The sequence below is a fragment of the Nematostella vectensis genome, chromosome 11 (assembly GCF_932526225.1).
Source record: "Nematostella vectensis chromosome 11, jaNemVect1.1, whole genome shotgun sequence".
NCBI lineage: Eukaryota > Metazoa > Cnidaria > Anthozoa > Actiniaria > Edwardsiidae > Nematostella > Nematostella vectensis.
In genome coordinates this window covers 12,711,364-12,732,354 of record NC_064044.1, presented here as the reverse complement: position 1 = coordinate 12,732,354, position 20,991 = coordinate 12,711,364, and the positions used below count along the sequence as shown (strand labels likewise).

The 20,991-nt window shown below is 40.3% G+C and overlaps 1 protein-coding gene across 4 annotated transcripts in view; it reads right to left on the bottom strand.

Annotated features, from left to right (window-relative positions):
* The window catches only part of LOC5514765 (striated muscle preferentially expressed protein kinase-like), a 39,691-nt gene extending 22,551 nt beyond the window's left edge, over positions 1-17,140 (bottom strand). The window contains exons 1-15 of one of the 4 annotated variants that reach the window (XR_007314204.1): positions 16,630-17,140; positions 13,824-14,083; positions 8,554-8,868; positions 7,070-7,115; positions 6,443-6,533; positions 5,885-6,097; positions 5,018-5,156; positions 4,204-4,376; positions 4,026-4,052; positions 3,242-3,394; positions 3,031-3,076; positions 2,708-2,785; positions 1,967-2,183; positions 975-1,256; positions 233-592 (exon numbers count right to left, since the gene is read on the bottom strand). Coding sequence is in view for 3 of the 4 variants with exons in the window: in XM_048734496.1 (XP_048590453.1) it covers positions 233-592; positions 975-1,256; positions 1,967-2,183; positions 2,708-2,785; positions 3,031-3,076; positions 3,242-3,394; positions 4,026-4,052; positions 4,204-4,376; positions 5,018-5,156; positions 5,885-6,097; positions 6,443-6,533; positions 7,070-7,115; positions 8,554-8,868; positions 13,824-14,083; positions 16,630-16,633 (2,404 nt within the window). In the remaining variant the exon portion in view is untranslated. Of the gene's footprint in view, positions 1-232; positions 593-974; positions 1,257-1,966; positions 2,184-2,707; positions 2,786-3,030; positions 3,077-3,241; positions 3,395-4,025; positions 4,053-4,203; positions 4,377-5,017; positions 5,157-5,884; positions 6,098-6,442; positions 6,534-7,069; positions 7,116-7,512; positions 7,763-8,553; positions 8,869-13,823; positions 14,084-16,629 lie in introns of those variants that run through there. The other 3 variants (XM_048734496.1, XM_048734498.1, XM_048734497.1) reach the window with 3 other exon arrangements.
* Positions 17,141-20,991: the final 3,851 nt, after the last annotated feature.

Here is a 20,991-nt window from a genome sequence, read left to right as displayed (position 1 = left end):
GGGCGCGCCAACACATCGTAAACAAAAATGTATTTCACATTTTTCCTTTTGCTGATTTTCGTTACTGCGAAGAGTAGAAAGGTAACGCCATGATTCAATTATAAATCATGGCGTTATGAATCTTGGCGTTACGTAATATGCTGGGACCTCCCGTCTTCATATCCGAGCTCCCCTACCTCGGATTCTTCCCTACCCTCTCGCCCTGTGACCGTACCTGGATTTCTTATCGTACCTGCAACTGTCAAGTTCCCTGCGCATGTGGTCCGCCCTGCATCGTTCATCGCCACGCAGCAGTACTCCCCCTGATCGTTGTCCTCCACCTCTTCTATCACCAGGGCATGCTTACCCCCCTCCCCTGAGGTGAAGCGGACTCTCCCCCCTTCAACCACGTCTACTGCATTTTTGTACCACTCAAGCTCGTAGTGCTCCGCCTTGACCTCTACGTCTAGCGTCACACTTTCTCCTTCTTTTACTTCAATATCAGTAAATTCGTGTACGAAAACAGGGGGGTCACCTTCGGGTTCACTTTCCTCTTCTTCTTCCTCTTCTTCCTCTTCAGCAATGTCTTCCAAGTCTTGTTGCTCCCCGGGAACTATGATGTTAAAGGTTGATATAAACCATTGCAGGGTGACAGCGTAACAGCGTGGCACTAAGAAGACTTAAAGAGTCACAAGAGAGCTGACTAGGGCGTACCAAAAGGGATCCCAGGCTTCAGGCATTCCCTTTAGTGTCTTTCCCTAACTAAATGGTTAGGAACAATAGCAGCAAAGAGGAAGCCCTACTGACAATTTGTGCTCGCAAGATGATGGTTAGGGAATACAAATCGAGGGGTCTGAATCTAGGATAATTAGATAAACCAAATACGGTACGTGAAAGTGCTTTCAGCCTGAGAGGTTTTATATATATTTTTTATACTTGCACTCTGCCTTTCGGAGTGGCGGGAAATGAGAAAAAGTTTTTAGATCATGGCTCACCTTCTACTGTGAGATAGCTGGCAGTGGTAACTCGTCCCGACTCGTTACTCGCCACGCAACAGTACTCGCCCATCGAGTCGTCATCGCACGCCGTGATCTTCAGCGAGTGACGTCCGTTACCGTGATTGACAAGCTTTAACACGTCACTCTCCTCAACGTCACTTCCGTTTTTAAACCATTCTATTTTACATCCGGGGTCTCCAGTTACTTCGACTTCGAATGTAATTGGATCACCCTCGTTTACAGTGACGTCTTCAAGTTCGTTGAGAAAGGCGGGCTCAGCTGTAAGAAAAGAAAGCGTGCATTATTTAACAATGCTAACAGTACAGGAACAATGATCACCCCGAACAAAAAAAATATTAAAAAGAGAAATGGAGGAAGAGTTTGGACAAACGTTGTTATTTTTATGCAGTTCAACACTGGCGTACCCAGGGGGTGCACAGTCATAGGTATCATATAGAAAAGGTATAGTATTTGAAGATTCTTTAATAAGAAGAGACCCACTTTTTGGGCGCCAAGGAAGGGTGCGCGCGCAGCCTGCGGACCCCTGTGTGCCCGCCTGTAAGAAGTGTGGATGTGATCCAATGAACATGAACAATCGACTCGGTTCATTTTCATTTGGAATACTTAGGCTTAGGGCAAACGGTGTTTTTTTTTTATACGTCACTTTAAATGCAAATGCGTGCAAAGGAAGATCTACTTGGTTCATTTGTCTTGAAAGGCATATGAAAGGAACAGCGTTTGCCCTCAGCCTATGACGAACTTTCGGGGGAAAGTAGAAAGAGGACCTAATGGAGGTTGTTGTTGGGGATGGAAGAGCATGTTACGACAGTAACATTGCTAATGCATCGATTATGTACAACGCAAGATGTATTCTGGCTGCATGTTCTGAGGCCAATGCTTTCTTCATTTGATATTTGATTATAACCCTCTCAAGAAAAAGGATCATTAACATTTCTCTAATAATAGAAAAAAAAGGATATCTTTCCAACCTGTTTTCTCGGCTTCTTTTTTCTTTTCAGTTTTAGCGCCATTTTTCGTCGCCCCGTCGGATATTTCCGCGCAGTCGCCGGTTGGGTTCGTTTCGTTTTCGTCTGCCTCCGTGGCGTTAACGGTGTCGAGAGATGGCGCGATCGACTTACGAGCCATCCCGAGCAGGCTGCTCATGGAAGACAACCGACGTACGGCTTTGATGGCGTTCATGGATTTCTAAAAGAAGGTCAGAAATGTTAGGTTAGTTATACATTAGGAGCACCCATTGTCATCGATCCGCTCCTTTCCATCAATAAGAAATATATTTTTTGGCCGACCAAGGGTGGTGCGAACACCCTGCGCAAATGCAGAAATTTTCTGTCAAATTTGACCAGTTTTTACAGTTTACAACAAGCAACAAACGTTTTCGTTAGCCTCCTCCATTGGGAAAAAGGGCTTTTATCGATTTCGGGCTTCCTGTGCCTACCCCTCTTTCGGCTGATTCTGGTTAAGCTCGCCACAGGGAGCCCAATTAATAAAAAAACTGAAAATGTAAAAAAAAAAAAACACGAGGTGCCTACGTTTTTGTAGTGGGACAAATTGTGGCGCGGAGCGAAAAACTAGCATTTTATCGATGCACAAGTCGCAACGCAACAATAATAAAATGTTGAGGGATTCCGTGCCTCGTATCTTTTCCGCTTTTATCCCTTCGAGTTCTCGTTCCAGTGTCCTCGTCCGGTCCTATTTCTACGGATCCGTACCTGCCATCTGCGTTTCGCCAAGAACTGCTTGAGTTTGTTCGTGTTTATCTTCACGGTGCTCTCTGAACTTTGCTGTTTCTGTAATTGATGTGAAGAATTCATGAGCTGGGTATATGAGGTAATATATAATTTATAAACGAGCCATGGCTTCGGCTCTTTTGACTGATGTCACGATCTGAAAGCAGCGACATGGCTACAACTAGACTAAAGGAAGAAAGCATCCTCGAGACGCCATGGATACCCGAGGATGGAAAGAAAAGGAGGCATGAACTATCTGACTTCGTTTACAATTTACATAACACACTTTTCGCAGTGAAACTTGCCTTCATCCATTCGTGCTTGAGACACTGCTCGACAGTGTTTCTTTTCCTGTGAAAATAAGAAAACAACAATAATTCTAATAATAATCATTTTACGCGACAGGATGTTTTTTTTTAAAAATCGATAAAAAAAAATGTTCATTTTTCAAGAAAAAGCGTTAAATGGATAAGGAACCCCCATAGATGCGCGTACCGTTTCTTCAACTTTACTTACTTCGCGTTCTTGATTAAAAGCGATGAGATGAAGTCCTTGGCCTGGTCAGAGATGACGTCAAATGACTCGTCATCAAAATCCCACTCGCACATGTTGACGTTAGAGAGCGTCTCGTTGTTGTCATCTCCCATGAATGGCGACAATCCGCTCAGTCTAACAAGCAAAGCAACCGCAAAATAGAGATAATTCAAAATAGCCTCCTCCGCAGGCAACTCATAATGAAAAGGACGGAAAGAATGGGTTACCTGTGGCGAAATTGCGGATGAGGGAGACTAAGGAGAGGTTTTTTGCCACAGGAAACCCAATCCTCTTTTTTTTTCTTTTTCTGGTCTTTGAGATGCCTGCGGAGGAGGCTAAATTGAAAAAGGTTGCACCCGAGAATCCATGGGCCGTATTTGATGATATATTTGATACCCATGAAGCACTGGGCGTTACGCACAAGGATTCTCGGAGTGCAACCTTATTGAAATAGGTGTACGAAAATAGCATCAAAGGCTTGTGATAGGATAATACCGTGGTGAGAACACTGCTCGAAGCAATGAGATAAAATATATTTCTCATACAAACGCGCGTCAATTTCCCGCCATTTTGTTAGTTTTGCCTGTAGCCAGGCCAATCAAAGCAGAGAATCAAGAAAAATACGTGTTCATTTTCCAGATAATTTTAGATATCTTTGTGAGCTTAGTATTTTGAATAACCAAATGACAATAATGTTAAGAGACGCATTTGTCATTTCAGTCACTTCACATACTATTAAAAACGAAGAAGTTACACTGATACTTACAGAATATAAGCAATGACACCAACGCTCCTGAAATGAAAAAAAAAACGGATTGGTTTTTGCGTCAAAGTGTAACGCGCGCTAACGTTGACAGTTTTAACAATTTTAACCAATTAGGATTCGAGATGCTTTAAGTGATGAAAGTACAAATACGCATGCGCACCATACCGCTGACACTTACCACATGTCGGTTGCCTTGGAGATGGGCTCAAAATTAGCGGCCTCAGGAGCCATGAACTCCGGGGTCCCCTTGAGAGCCGTCATCTTGAATCCCTCCTTGTACTCCTGCGCCAAGCCGAAGTCGATGAGCTTAATGTCCCAGCTGTCCTTGCTCACACAGACGATGTTCTCGGGCTGAAGGCGACAGAATCAAATATTGTTTATTGTTAATTAAGAACCCGCAAAGCTACGTAGAAATAACTGGTTTTATGCGCCATGTTTGGAGATGCTGTTGAGTTGTTTGCCAACATTGTCTTTTGCTCAGGCGAATAAGAAAGTTCTAGCAATGTTGCGCTTTTTGCACGGAAAATGTTTTCTTTTTCTTTTTCTTTTTTGAGCCACAGACAAAACTAGCGAAAGATTTACGGCATTGATTCCATTAGCTCCTGTTGGAAAGCGTATGTTAGCACCTGAATATAATCGAATCCGCGTCCTCGCTGTGATTAAAAATCAAATGCAAACTCAAATGCACAAAATAAGGTGCGGAGATTAGCTAGTTTTTACACTCTTTTTTTTTTTAGAGATAATTTTTCAAAATATTAAAACAGCTTTGAAAATGCAGGTCCAGGTGGACTTTTCAAGCCTTTGCGCATGGGGTTATACTGGTCTACAATGTGAAAAGGGTTATTGGTGTTAATGGTGCGTGTGTATTTAGAGCCGAGTTTTAATCCTGCAAAATGTCTACGTAAGAAAAAGAATAATTATATAGGTGAGGGCCTAATAGATGAAAATATTCACAAGAAGGTGAAAAGGTTAATATATGTGGAATCTATGACCTTGAGATCTAAGTGAAGCACGTTTTTCTTGTGCACGTGCTCGATGCCTTGCAGCAGCTGATGCATGTAGTAAGCCGCCTCCTTCTCCGTCAAGCAGTCCTCATCCACGACGCGCTCAAAGAGCTCGCCACCGGAGATGCTATGGAAATATTATACCGTGTCAGTGTGCATGTAGGTGATCAGGTGATTTTATCTTTCTATACTGCATAGGGACGTTGAAAAGGGCCTGCCACAAATTCGGCTTATGACACGATACTTCTGTAGCGCATTTTTTAGCTATCGTCACAACAATATTTTCACGGTTTGTTGCTATAGTACTATGAATGACATTGTCGACATTGCTATACTTGTACACATTTATTGGCATCCTCGTCATTATGACTATACTCAGGAATGTTTATTCATCGTCATTATTATATTAACTGCACACGTCATCATCATCCTTATAATCGTTATCACTAACACCACCATTACATCATCATTATCATCACCACCATCATCACCACCATCATCATCATCATCAACATTGTCACCATCACCATCATCATCATCATCATCATCATCATCATCATCATCATCATCATCATCATCATCATCATCGTCATCATCGTCATCATCATCATCATCGTCATCATCATCATCATCAACATCAACATCGTCACCATCACCATCATCATCATCATCATCATCACCATCATCATCACCATCATCATCATCATCATTATCATCATCATCATTTTTTATCCTAATCATCATCATCATTTTTGACTGCAAGTGGCAGGAGAAAAGCACATCTATTATTATCACCAATACTAATTTCATCATCATCATCACTATCATTATCACCATCGCCATCATCTGACTCACAATTCCATAATCATGATGATGTTTCTGTTGGCGTCGTACGCGTCCAACAATCCCACAAGCCTCTTGTGGTGCATCCGGGACATGATGTCAATCTCCCTCATTACATCGTCACGTGACGAGCCGCTCAATGCCCCGGACGTCTTGATGTATTTCGCAGCGTAGACTGTACCAGTCTTCTTGTCAGTCACTCTCTTCACGACTCCAAACTTCCCTCTGACAATAACAATCATTTTTTAATTAAAAAAACACATTTATCGCGAAACTTTATGGCTCAGAGTAGGAGCTACCACTGAATGCCCGAATCATTTTAGTAGCTTGTTTTACTGAAAATGAAATTAGTATTTTCAGTTATTAATAGTCACAAGGATTAACTCCTTGTCACAAAGAATACCTAAAACACAAATTTCTAGTCATTTTATAGAAGTGGAGAAAAAGTGAATAAGAATTTGGTACTGGAACATTAATTGGCGACCGATGATAGATGAAAAATACAGCAACTCGCGAGTTGCGAATATTTTAGGCTTACTACATTGGTTTATTATCAATGACGTCACTCACTTCCCCAGTTCCTCGTGAACATTATAGTCCTGATCCAACGGCGTCTTCTTAAGCTTGATGGGAGGCCTGGGCTCGAATTCTAGCTCTTCGTCTGCCAAACAACGCATGTGTGGATAAGTGAAGGAATAGAGAAGGAACTGGACCTGGATCGCTCCTAGCGCACTCTGGGTAAATCACCCAGAAGGCTCTGCGGCTCTGACCGCAAGTGACGGCGGATAAAACCGATGATTTCAAATCACACCTCTTTTAAAAGACGAAATTCAACATTTCGTTGAATTACAAGTGAGAGGAATTTCACATTGAATGCATGATATTTTATGTTCGTCCGGTCGATCTATGGTTGCCTTAGACCCAGTCTTTAATATTTGTTAGATGAATATATGGCCAACCAACGACTTTTCATGTTGCGTACTTTATATTCTCTTGTTTTTTTCGGATATAGTATCTGGTGGGCACGCTGGAAAATAATATTATAAAGATTTACGATAGCCGTTGTATCATTAAGTTTTGTGATTGCATATTTGATTACAAAATTTATTGGTAAGGTAGAATGAGTCAATGAGTATAAACCAAATACCGGTTCTGTTTCCTGTGTCTCGATATAACCCAATTTGCGTTTAACTTTACCTTCTTTGAAGCCATTTGTTCCGTTTGTGGTATTTACATTCGATTTCTGAAAAGAAATCACAATGCACAATTATTTAAATTGAGTTTACAAAAGCCAATCAAGTTGTGTATTGATAAATCGTGAATCACTTATGTCCATTTTGCCTGTGTGTTACATTCTAAACCAACCAATATCTCAAGACAAATGATTTGTGTTGAGTAGTGGAACAAAGTTTTTTTTTTCAGAAGAAATGTAGGCTTGCTATTCGGATATTTTGATATCACCCAGAAAATATAATCACCGCTGCATTTGGCGCCAATGATTGCTTAATGTTTGAAATGTAACACAGCCCACTTTGTACTTTATCGTTTCGACATCAAAGAGAACACTCTTCCTAACACCCTCTTGAAAACTTTTACGAAGTAACTTTAAGAAAAATTGAATATAGTTGACAAATACCAACCTTGCGAATTGACATGGCACGAGAAATAGACTTCTAAATATACCGATATATCAACGACCACTCAACCGTCGGCCGTTAAATACTTGGCCAATTTAGGGCCAATTTCCGGGACAAATTGTCCACGAAAACATATCCGCCTTCTGTACTTTACATGCCTTTGGGTGATCTCGGTTTTAGGAGAATTAAATAACAAATGGTCTAAGCTAGAACTGCATCATTGATCAAAATGACGAAGTATGTATGTCATGTTTTTGTTTGTAAATTGGACATAAGACCTTTTGTATGCTTCGTTATGCCTCGCTAAACCCTTTGAGCGAGAGGTGAATACAAATCTATTGTGCGCAGTACAATGTCGGTCAAAGGCTTGGGAAATGGAGTTGGAGTTGGCGCTCAATCGACACGCAATTCATGTCCACTTCTTTTCGCCGGGATAAAAAAAAAATGTCAGCCGCCACTTTGTCAATTCTGGCGAGAAAGCATCCATTTCCATCGCCTGCTTTGAGGAAGATATTACGATACTTTCGATTGAATTTGGTAAAGGAAGTATAAAAAATTTGTTTAGAAGGTTATTTCGATATTTCGTCATATAATTTGTCTTCAAATATTAAAAAAAAAATACAAACAAAGTTGTCTGTCCCAGGGCTCCTTCAATCTAGCGATTCAGGATGTAGCCATGAGGTCATTTTTATTGTTGTGGTTTTCAGGGTACGACATTCCGGCTCAAGTGTTTAACCCTTCCTTGTAAATGTATTGCTATTCTCTGACTCGTCGAGCCATTATCAACGAGGAACAAAAAGTTGATAAAGCAGCCGTCATAAGAGATGATGCATGCAGCCTAAAAAACGTTCATGGTGAAAAGGTCTTTATGGATAGAGAACTGCTGTTATGGGTGGGGAGCCGGAATTGGATGTAGTTTGAAGACGAGAAAGAGTGTAGAGAAAGGAGAAAGAATGATGAATAGGTAATGACGAAATTGAAAAAAAAAAGACACAAACATGAGGGAAACCTAAAAAAGAAATAGAAATATAAAAACTCCCTCACCTTATTCATCTTGACGTTGTCAACCACGTTTTCACTTTTCCCGTCTATTCTCGTTGATCCGCTTTTTCCAGTCTCCTTGGATTTTTGCTGCACCTCACAGCCTTTTATCTCTCCGTTAGATTTACCGTTTCCATCCCTGTACGTCTCACTGTTTGCATTGATATCGTCAAGGGTACTCCTTTGTCTTGTTTCTAGTATTTTGAGTTGTCTTTCGAGTTCTGTGTTCTGTTTTTCTAATTCCTTCAGCTTCTCCAAGGCGTCATCGCGCTCGGTGATGTGCCTCTCGGATTCAAGTTGGAGTTTAATATGCTTTTGCTGAAACAATAGAAGCGTGGACTTATATCGCTTTTTTTTGTCGATAACAGTTTTGCTATATCCAAGTTATTAGTACTTGGTCTTTACCTCCTGATGATTAACCTTGTACCAAAACACACGTGAGTCTGCTTATCATTTCAAAGGGCTCTATGAAATATTCCAACTACGTTTGACTGTCATACACTACATATTTTCCATTTCGTCCTTTACTATGTTCCCACCTTATTTATTTTTTTTTTTACTCCATATCCTCTCTGTCCTTGTTTTGTTAATCCCTATCCTCTCTGTCATTGTTTTGTTACTCCCTATCTTCTCTGTCATTGTTTTGTTACTCCCTTTTCTCTCTGTCATTGTTTTGTTTCTCCCTATCATCTCTGTCATTGTTTTGTTACTCCCTATCTTCTCTGTCATTGTTTTGTTACTCCCTATTCTCTCTGTCATTGTTTTGTTTCTCCCTATCATCTCTGTCATTGTTTTGTCACTCCCTATCCTTCCTGCCATTGTTTTGTTACTCCGTATCCTCTCTGACAACAAGAACAACAAAAACGACATCAACAACAACAACAAAAACAATAGCAACATCAACAATAACAACAGCAACATCAACAACAACAACAGCAACAACCATAATAGTTCAATTGCTGTAAAGTATCATTGACAACAGCTGCAATAGCATCAGCAAGAGAAAAGAAGCCATGATTGCAGGTTAACCCGTTTAATTCCGATAGCTCGATTTTTTAAAAGGGGGATAAAAATTACATCGAGGTATCAGCGAGTTTGAGCTATATTGAGATTGGTACATCAAATGTTATCCTTTATTTTTACAATGTTTATTTATGCAATGTTGTGTTATGTGCTGTGTGTTACATCATGTCACACAACGCCACGTATGCCTTGAATAGGTAATTTCTTTTATCTTTTTTAGAATGTTGTGTTATGTGCTGTGTGTTACATCATGTTGGGTTATGTGCTGTGTGTTACATCATGTTGTGTTATGTGCTGTGTGTTACATCATGTTGTGTTATGTGCTGTGTGTTACATCATGTTGTGTTATGTGCTGTGTGTTACATCATGTTGGGTTATGTGCTGTGTGTTACATCATGTTGGGTTATGTGCTGTGTGTTACATCATGTTGGGTTATGTGCTGTGTGTTACATCATGTTGGGTTATGTGCTGTGTGTTACATCATGTTGGATTATGTGCTGTGTGTTACATCATGTTGGATTATGTGCTGTGTGTTACATCATGTTGGGTTATGTGCTGTGTGTTACATCATGTCGTGTTATGTGCTGTGTGTTACATCATGTCGTGTTATGTGCTGTGTGTTACATCATGTTGTGTTATGTGCTGTGTGTTACATCATGTTGTGTTATGTGCTGTGTGTTACATCATGTCCTGTTATGTGCTGTGTGTTACATCATGTTGTGTTATGTGCTGTGTGTTACATCATGTTGTGTTATGTGCTGTGTGTTACATCATGTCGTGTTATGTGCTGTGTGTTACATCATGTTGTGTTATGTGCTGTGTGTTACATCATGTTGTGTTATGTGCTGTGTGTTACATCATGTTGGATTATGTGCTGTGTGTTACATCATGTTGGGTTATGTGCTGTGTGTTACATCATGTCGTGTTATGTGCTGTGTGTTACATCATGTCGTGTTATGTGCTGTGTGTTACATCATGTTGTGTTATGTGCTGTGTGTTACATCATGTTGTGTTATGTGCTGTGTGTTACATCATGTCCTGTTATGTGCTGTGTGTTACATCATGTTGTGTTATGTGCTGTGTGTTACATCATGTTGTGTTATGTGCTGTGTGTTACATCATGTTGTGTTATGTGCTGTGTGTTACATCATGTTGGGTTATGTGCTGTGTGTTACATCATGTCGTGTTATGTGCTGTGTGTTACATCATGTCGTGTTATGTGCTGTGTGTTACATCATGTTGTGTTATGTGCTGTGTGTTACATCATGTTGTGTTATGTGCTGTGTGTTACATCATGTCCTGTTATGTGCTGTGTGTTACATCATGTTGTGTTATGTGCTGTGTGTTACATCATGTTGTGTTATGTGCTGTGTGTTACATCATGTTGTGTTATGTGCTGTGTGTTACATCATGTTGGGTTATGTGCTGTGTGTTACATCATGTTGGGTTATGTGCTGTGTGTTACATCATGTTGTGTTATGTGCTGTGTGTTACATCATGTTGTGTTATGTGCTGTGTGTTACATCATGTTGGGTTATGTGCTGTGTGTTACATCATGTTGGGTTATGTGCTGTGTGTTACATCATGTTGTGTTGTGTTGTGTGTTACATCATGTTGGGTTATGTGCTGTGTGTTACATCATGTTGTGTTGTGTGCTGTGTGTTACATCATGTTGGGTTATGTGCCGTGTGTTACATCATGTTGTGTTATGTGCTGTGTGTTACATCATGTTGTGTTATGTGCCGTGTGTTACATCATGTTGTGTTATGTTCTGTGTGTTACATCATGTTGTGTTATGTGCTGTGTGTTACATCATGTTGGGTTATGTGCTGTGTGTTACATCATGTTGTGTTATGTGCTGTGTGTTACATCATGTCGTGTTATGTGCTGTGTGTTACATCATGTTGGGTTATGTGCTGTGTGTTACATCATGTCCTGTTATGTGCTGTGTGTTACATCATGTTGGGTTATGTGCTGTGTGTTACATCATGTTGGGTTATGTGCTGTGTGTTACATCATGTTGGGTTATGTGCTGTGTGTTACATGATGTTGTGTTATGTGCTGTGTGTTACATCATGTTGTGTTATGTGCTGTGTGTTACATCATGTTGTGTAATGTGCTGTGTGTTACATCATGTTGTGTTATGTGCTGTGTGTTACATCATGTTGTGTTATGTGCTGTGTGTTACATCATGTTGTGTTATGTGCTGTGTGTTACATCATGTTGGGTTATGTGCTGTGTGTTACATCATGTTGTGTTATGTGCTGTGTGTTACATCATGTCCTGTTATGTGCTGTGTGTTACATCATGTTGGGTTATGTGCTGTGTGTTACATCATGTTGGGTTATGTGCTGTGTGTTACATCATGTTGTGTTATGTGCTGTGTGTTACATCATGTCCTGTTATGTGCTGTGTGTTACATCATGTTGTGTTATGTGCTGTGTGTTACATCATGTTGTGTTATGCGCCGTGTGTTACATCATGTTGTGTTGTGCTGTGTGTTACATCATGTTGTGTTGTGCTGTGTGTTACATCATGTTGTGTTATGTGCCGTGTGTTACATCATGTTGTGTTGTGCGCTGTGTGTTACATCATGTTGTGTTATGTGCTGTGTGTTACATCATGTTGTGTTATGTGCTGTGTGTTACATCATGTTGGGTTATGTGCCGTGTGTTACATCATGTTGTGTTATGTGCTGCGTGTTACATCATGTTGTGTTATGTGCTGTGTGTTACATCATGTTGGGTTATGTGCTGTGTGTTACATCATGTTGGGTTATGTGCTGTGTGTTACATCATGTTGTGTTATGTGCTGTGTGTTACATCATGTTGTGTTATGTGCTGTGTGTTACATCATGTTGTGTTATGTTCTGTGTGTTACATCATGTTGTGTTATGTGCCGTGTGTTACATCATGTTGTGTTGTGTGCTGTGTGTTACATCATGTTGTGTTATGTGCTGTGTGTTACATCATGTTGGGTTATGTGCTGTGTGTTACATCATGTTGGGTTATGTGCCGTGTGTTACATCATGTTGTGTTATGTGCTGTGTGTTACATGATGTTGTGTTATGTGCTGTGTGTTACATCATGTTGTGTTATGTGCTGTGTGTTACATCATGTTGGGTTATGTGCTGTGTCTTACATCATGTTGGGTTATGTGCCGTGTGTTACATCATGTTGTGTTATGTGCCGTGTGTTACATCATGTTGGGTTATGTGCTGTGTGTTACATCATGTTGTTTTATGTGCTGTGTGTTACATCATGTTGTGTTGTGCTGTGTGTTACATCATGTTGTTTTAAGTGCTGTGTGTTACATCATGTTGTGTTATGTGTTGTGTGTTACATCATGTTGTGTTATGTGCTGTGTGTTACATCATGTTGGGTTATGTGCTGTGTGTTACATCATGTTGGGTTATGTGCCGTGTGTTACATCATGTTGTGTTATGTGATGTGTGTTACATCATGTTGGGTTATGTGCTGTGTGTTACATCATGTTGTGTTATGTGCCGTGTGTTACATCATGTTGGGTTATGTGCTGTGTGTTACATCATGTTGTGTTATGTGCTGTGTGTTACATCATGTTGTGTTATGTGCTGTGTGTTACATCATGTCGTGTTATGTGCTGTGTGTTACATGTTGTGTTATGTGCTGTGTGTTACATCATGTTGTGTTATGTGCTGTGTGTTACATGATGTTGTGTTATGTGCTGTGTGTTACATCATGTCGTGTTATGTGCTGTGTGTTACATCATGTCGTGTTATGTGCTGTGTGTTACATCATGTTGTGTTATGTTCTGTGTGTTACATCATGTTGTGTTATGTGCTGTGTGTTACATCATGTTGGGTTATGTGCTGTGTGTTACATCATGTTGTGTTATGTGCTGTGTGTTACATCATGTTGTGTTATGTGCCGTGTGTTACATCATGTTGGGTTATGTGCTGTGTGTTACATCATGTTGGGTTATGTGCTGTGTGTTACATCATGTTGGATTATGTGTTATGTGCTGTGTGTTTTTCAGTCACGTCACGTCACGTCATGTTACACAATACCATATACTGTATATCCATCCTCAGAAACCCAGGGCGTCGAGGTCACAGGCGCGAAAACGAGGCGGAACAAGGCCGGCGGAGGGGGAGGGGGGGGGGGGCGGGAGAAAACATTTCTCTTCTCCCCCCCCCCCCCCCATCCTCGTCGCGCCTCGTCACGCTGACCCCGACTCCCAGGGTACCCGAGATTGCTGTATAACCCAACCTGTAGTTTCTTGAGGTCGTTTCTCGAGAACTCCAGCCGTATTTCCAAATCCTCCTTATCAAGCTCAAGTTTATCGTTCTTCTCCTCGAGTTTCTCGATGCGTTCGTTGAGTTCAGCGGTCTCTCTCTCTAGCTGTAAGGCTATCAGTACAGTGGCTTTGTTACGCTCGTCGACTGCTTCATCTTTCGCCTTCACTGCCTCTTTGTAAAGCTCTTCAAGCTTAGAACACCGCGCTCTCAGCTCTTCTACTTCGGATAATCCTTAGGAAACAAGGAAACATTAGAAGGGAGTTCAATCATGTTAAAGAAGGCTAATCACTACCCAAATGTGGCTCCCGCTCAACGCCGAGTCACACAAAAAGCATCACATTTCCATCGGCTAATTCAAGCTAATAACTGAGCAATTTTCAATCAAATGTCATTAATAATTAAGTATCAGACTTCAATTGTGGATGTTTTTTTAAAAGTTTTCTTGCAAATGAACCGTCGTACTTTGGAGCAGGAGATGAGATCATGGATTTTATCCCATTTTTTGGTTGAAATAACAACAACAACAATTAAAGTATAACTACTAAAAGATTTCTTTTATTTTTCTGGGGGGCTGAAAACTTTGGAGGTGAAAAGAACGTCAGCGAAATGCATATATGCGCAAACAGGGATACTGTCACCTAGCACCTCCCCCACCCACACCCACACCCTTCAGCTTTTTTTAATGCAAAACTAAATGACTGATTTCCCGCTGACTTAGATAAAGATGACACTTCGTTCAAATTAGTCAATTAAAAAGACTTGTTTTCAGACAAAATAAGTTAACCTGATTTAACCCTTGAGTTCAAGACTTGGGATGTTGATCGTTATAATCATAGTGAAATGGCTTGTAACATGTTATTCCTTGCTAATTTAGCTTGTTGGGGCAAGGTTAATCACGCGATTCTCACAATCCGCTTTCTATCTACTATATGTAGATATTGTATGAGGTTTTGTATGAGATTTTTAACGATGAAAAAGAAGAAATCTGCGGCTAGAAAGTTAAACGTAAAGGGAAATACGGCAAAAGCAAATAAGTACGACGATAAATGAGAGTTACCTTATAATTGGATTCTTGTACTTTTAATTGAAACGCTTTTAATTATCATTGCTCATTTGTACTCTAATTAAATACCCAATACTTGATCCTCTAGAGACCTCTAAAAGTTTAGAAACTCAATGCTATTAACTTCAATAGAATACAAGACATTTATAATTTCTATGTTGAAATAAATTGACTTATCTAATTCCAATCTACTGTCGCTTCTAATCAGTTTCAAACCTTCCGAAATATTCAGCACAAATCGTTGATTAATAAAGTTTCCACAGTAAAAACCATTCTTATTTTTAAGTGTTTGCAAACTTCAACTGTGTGAAAAACTTCATATTACTTAAATCTCAACTTTACACACAACTTCTATTCAATGTCTATGAAAACACACGGTTCAACAAGGAAGGATCCACACAAATACTTACATCACTAAACCCACCTAAGTATTTCTTCAAACTATAAGAATTTGTTCCAATATCCAAGACTATTGTGTGAGGGTAATAATACAGGTCTAGTCAACTTACTTGACGCAAAAGAATGTCAGAAACTCGTATGCAATTTGCCGCGCTGTGGGAATCTCGTAAGTTGGCCCACTCACAAAACAAGCGGCCAACACTTGAACATAATCAATGCTTTCGCTTCACTGGCTTCAGCTTTATTGACATTGTTATCGAGAAGAAAACAAAGAATAAATCACATGTTGACATTTTGATAATCATTAACTCGGGGCCTTTCGGGAGGTTTTACTTGAAGCTGAGGAATGCTGAATGGCCGAGAAATGTTATCAATAAAACTTATCACAATTTCTTGTTTCCTTTTATCAAAATCCTCCACCCATCAGAATAAAGCACCATGCCACGAGTTACGCTCATTCTAAAATACAGGATTTATACAGTACATTAACAATCTTTCGCATTTAAGAGCTTTCTAAAACTCCCCCCGGCCCCCACTGTCAAGCATTTTCACGTTTTCACCCTCCCCCTCTAACAAATTACACTAACAAATTCGCTGCCGCCACAAAAGTTTCTTCCGAGTGTTCATTTCTATTACCTTCATAATCTCGCGAAAAATTTAAAGCCATGCCATCTATTTTGTTTTTGTATAGGCCTCGTAGGTAACACTCTATGTGGAGTTTAATAATGAATCTGGACTTAGCCATAAGGCAATTCTTTAGGCATCACCAAGATAGAAAGAGCGCTACCCTTTTGTCTTTTAGAAAGATAGATTTTCTTAGCATCAGTTTAAGTTCAGAAACAACGCTTGATAGCGATTCAGATATCCCTTTTCGATATCCCACAATATGCTGGTAGCGCTCTTTCTTTTATTATATCCTTTGCCTGTTTTAAAGAAACAATGTTTTTGTCCATGAAAGGTCTGCAAGGACAAGGAAGCTACAGAAACACTAACTTCAAAGAAATACATATAAAGGGAATTGCAGATCAAAATAACATTTCTTTGATTATTTTCAGACTATAATAAATTACCGCGGGAAAAGTCGAACTTTACGCGCGCGAACTAGCGAACACTGGGGACACTAACCGCAGACTTAGTAATTATGATCTCTTGATAGGATTCAGCCTGAATAATCATAGAGTTCTTTTTTTAATTAGTAAATGCTAATTGAAATCTCGAGTTCGCAAGTGAATAATTAATCTAACAGTTTCACACCAACAAGTTTCAATTGAAACACTTTGTGACAGAATGTAGCGATTAGCTATTGAGGACTCACCCATATTTTATTCCAGATAATCACTGCAGGCGTCGAGCTTGTAAATGTCTTTTCATGTTTCTCAATAACATTTTGCCGGCAGGTATTAAAACCCCTTGCATTTTTGTCACGCCATTGTTAGGTAAACTTTACCAACATCCCATAAAAACTGCATATCCTTTTTTCAAATTTTCCTTATCCACTCAATATATCAATTTTTTTTTCTCGATCACAGGTTTCAATCTCGACCAAGGTCCATTACGATCATTCAATTTTAAGGTCTATTATGTTTACGGGTAGTGAACTATTGTTTGGAAAACTGTTTCAAAAAGTGACCTGTATGACACATTTGAAACTCAACCTTCGCTCTGTCTCCATTAGTTGCTCCTAGGTCGAAATCACTCGCATTGTTTGTGCAATTGAAAGTTTGGCCTGATCCAGACATAGAATTCATCAAGCGTATTCCTTCAGGGGATGTAAACATGACGAACAATTTATGTCAAAATTGACGCTAAGGAATTCAACCTTGTTAACTCTGTTATTGTAATGGTAATTTTAAGCAGATTTAGTTTATAAAGCCGTATGACGTCGCAGTTGTGCTGCCAAAGTTTCCGTCACTCTAAATTTAATCTGGTGTTTATTTTTGTAGATATAGTGAAGGAATCAAGGCTTTTCTAAACTGTAGGCACTGCACTGTAGGCTATCCGGTTTGGATTTAGAAACCATCATCAACAGATTTAGGGGAGTAATTGACGGGATGTGAACTTTTTAGAAATCAGTTGATTTGCTCTGTAACCATAAGATCATACGATGTAAAGCAGAGGCACAACTTTCTGGTGATATATTATGTCATTGTTATAATTATTATTATGTGTTGCATGCTTCTAATGACCAGTTTCTTTCCCCTTTTCTTTAAATCATATGTCTATAATGTTTTAAAAATGCCGCCCTGCCCGTTCTAAAAATGCCCTCACTTCGCTTGCGCAACTTCATCCGACAACAAATGTCTTGGTTTTTATTAGTCACAAATGCTCCATTCCAGGAGTTTTTTTTTTGTTGGATTATAGTTTTAATTGGATCGTATTAAAAATTATTATCAACAACTTGTGCCATGTGCTTACGGTAAAAAAAGTCAACCGTAGTGCCGCCATAAGCGAGAGTTTCTTTTTAGCACGACTTTCGCCGATAAGAAAATGCCTTTACTTTGTTATGAACAGCAGAATACGTATCACTGGAAAATATATAAGACCCTATGCAATGATTGCTCATTGCCCACTGTCTGCTTTGGTACTAACTCTTATTTGTGTGCTTTAATGCTATCGCAAAAGTTGGCCTTACTGGGTGTACTTTTCAAGGCGATAGAAAGTGGGAAATGTTATAAAAGCACTACATGATACATAAAAAGACACAATACAAATGTAAGAAAAGATACGAGAGCTAAACAACTCACCTGCTCGTTATGGTTAAAGCATAACCAATCATTTTGACATTCAGTAAAGGCCTTTATGTTGACCGTATACGAGCTTTGATGATATTCCTGATCCGCACAGATTAATACTCAAGTGCTTTTGTCACTAAACAGTTGTGTAACGAGAAAGAATCCAATGCTTAGTGCTGTACACCAACCTTCTTCGTGACCGAATCACTAGACAGCAAACACTTCAAAAAGCCTTGTTTATAAGATTGCAGGATCCTGTTCACTTAGCTTTATGCGTCGATAAGCGCTTTACAGCGAACCGATTGCTTTTACCTTGACGGGTCCAAAACAACCCAATACAGAGGGAGCTAGAGGGCCTAGTAAACTGCTCAAGGAAGGGACATATGTTACAGAAGTTTGTTTGAGCTGTTTGACAGAACCGAGTTGAGTCTTATTGCTCAAATTATGCAACACATAACATGTTTTCTAATTGGATAATGGGATGCTTGATTTTATCCGGAGTAAGACCATGTTTGCAGAAGATTTGACAAGCTTTCTGAAACTGTCAAGAGAGGCAGGGAAGGAAAGGGACAGGGGAATGATGATCGACGGGGACGGAATAGTAGGTAGGAAAAATGTATGCCTATGTTTGGGGACTGTGATATTATGTGAAAATAAAATGCAACTAATTTCCTTGTTCTCATAACAGAGTGGGTCGGTGAGTGAGTAAGTAATAGAGCCTTTGCATACCGTGAGTAATCGAGGCTTTGCGCACCGTGAGTAAATGTAAGACTTTGCGCACCGTGAGTAAATGTAAGTCTTTACGCACCGTGAGTAAATGTAAGCCTTTACGCACCGTGAGTAAATGTAAGCCTTTGAGCACCGTGAGTAAATGTAAGCCTTTGCGCACCGTGTGTAAATGTAAGCCTTTGTGCACCGTGAGTAAAATGTGAACCTTTGCGCATCGTGAGTAAATGTAAGCCTTTGAGCACCGTGAGTAAATGTAAGCCTTTGCGCACCGTGAGTAAATGTAAGCCTTTGCGCACCGTGAGTAAATGTAAGTCTTTACGCACCGTGAGTAAATGTAGACCTTTGCGCACCGTGAGTAAATGTAAGCCTTTGCGCACCGTGAGTAAATGTAAGCCTTTGCGCATCGTGAGTAAATGTAAGCCTTTGCGCACCGTGAGTAAATGTAAACATGTGCGCACCGTGATTAAATGTAAGCCTTTACGCACCGTTAGTAAATGTAAGCCTTTAGCGCACCGTGAGTAAATGTAAACATGTGCGCACCGTGATTAAATGTAAGTCTTTACGCACCGTTAGTAAATGTAAGCCTTTGCGCACCGTGAGTAGATGTAAACATGTGCACACCGTGATTAAATGTAAGCCTTTGCGCACCGTGAGTAAATGTAAGCCTTTGCGCACCGTGAGTAAATGTAAGTCTTTACGCACCGTGAGTAAATGTAAGTCTTTGCGCACCGTGAGTAAATGTAAGACTTTGCGCACCGTGAGTAAATGTAAACATGTGCGCACCGTGATTAAATGTAAGTCTTTACGCACCGTGAGTAAATGTAGACCTTTGCGCACCGTGAGTAAATGTAAGCGTTTTGCGCATCGTGAGTAAATGTAAGCCTTTGCGCACCGTGAGTAAATGTAGACCTTTGCGCACCGTGAGTAAATGTAAGCCTTTGCGCACCGTGAGTAAATGTAAGCCTTTGCGCACCGTTAGTAAATAAAAGTCTTTACGCACCGTGAGTAAATGTAAGTCTTTACGCATCGTGAGTAAATGTAAGCCTTTGAGCACCGTGAGTAAATGTAAGCCTTTGCGCACCGTGAGTAAATGTAAACATGTGCGCACCGTGATTAAATGTAAGTCTTTACGCACCGTTAGTAAATGTAAGCCTTTTGCGCACCGTGAGTAAATGTAAGCCTTTGCGCACCGTGAGTAAATGTAAGCCTTTGCGCACCGTGAGTAAATGTAAGTCTTTACGCACCGTGAGTAAATGTAAACCTGTGCGCACCGTGAGTAAATGTAAGCCTTTGCGCACCGTGAGTAAATGTAAGCCTTTGCGCACCGTGAGTAAATGTAAGCCTTTGCGCACCGTGAGTAAATGTAAGCCTTTGCGCACCGTGTGTAAATGTAAGCCTTTGCGCATCGTGAGTAAATGTAAGCCTTTGAGCACCGTGAGTAAATGTAAGCCTTTGTGCACCGTTAGTAAATGTAAGCGTTTGCGCATCGTGAGTAAATGTAAGTCTTTACGCACTGTGAGTAAATGTAAACATGTGCGCACCGTGAGTAAATGTAAGCCTTTGCGCGCCGTGAGTAAATGTAAGCGTTTTGCGCATCGTGAGTAAATGTAAGCCTTTGCGCACCGTGAGTAATTGTAGACCTTTGCGCACCGTGAGTAAATGTAAGCCTTTGCGCACCGTGAGTAAATGTAAGCCTTTGCGCATCGTGAGTAAATGTAAGCCTTTGCGCACCGTGAGTAAATGTAAGCCTTTGCGCACCGTGTGTAAATGTAAGCCTTTGCGCATCGTGAGTAAATGTAAGCCTTTGAGCACCGTGAGTAAATGTAAGCCTTTGTGCACCGTTAGTAAATGTAAGCGTTTGCGCATCGTGAGTAAATGTAAGTCTTTACGCACCGTGAGTAAATGTAAACCTGTGCGCACCGTGAGTAAATGTAAGCCTTTGCGCATCGTGAGTAAATGTAAGCGTTTTGCGCATCGTGAGTAAATGTAAGCCTTTGCGCACCGTGAGTAAATGTAAGCCTTTGCGCACCGTGAGTAAATGTAAGCCTTTGCGCACCGTGAGTAAATGTAAGCCTTTGCGCACCGTGAGTAAATGTAAGCCTTTGCACACCGTGTGTAAATGTAAGCCTTTGCGCATCGTGAGTAAATGTAAGCCTTTGAGCACCGTGAGTAAATGTAAGCCTTTGTGCACCGTTAGTAAATGTAAGCGTTTGCGC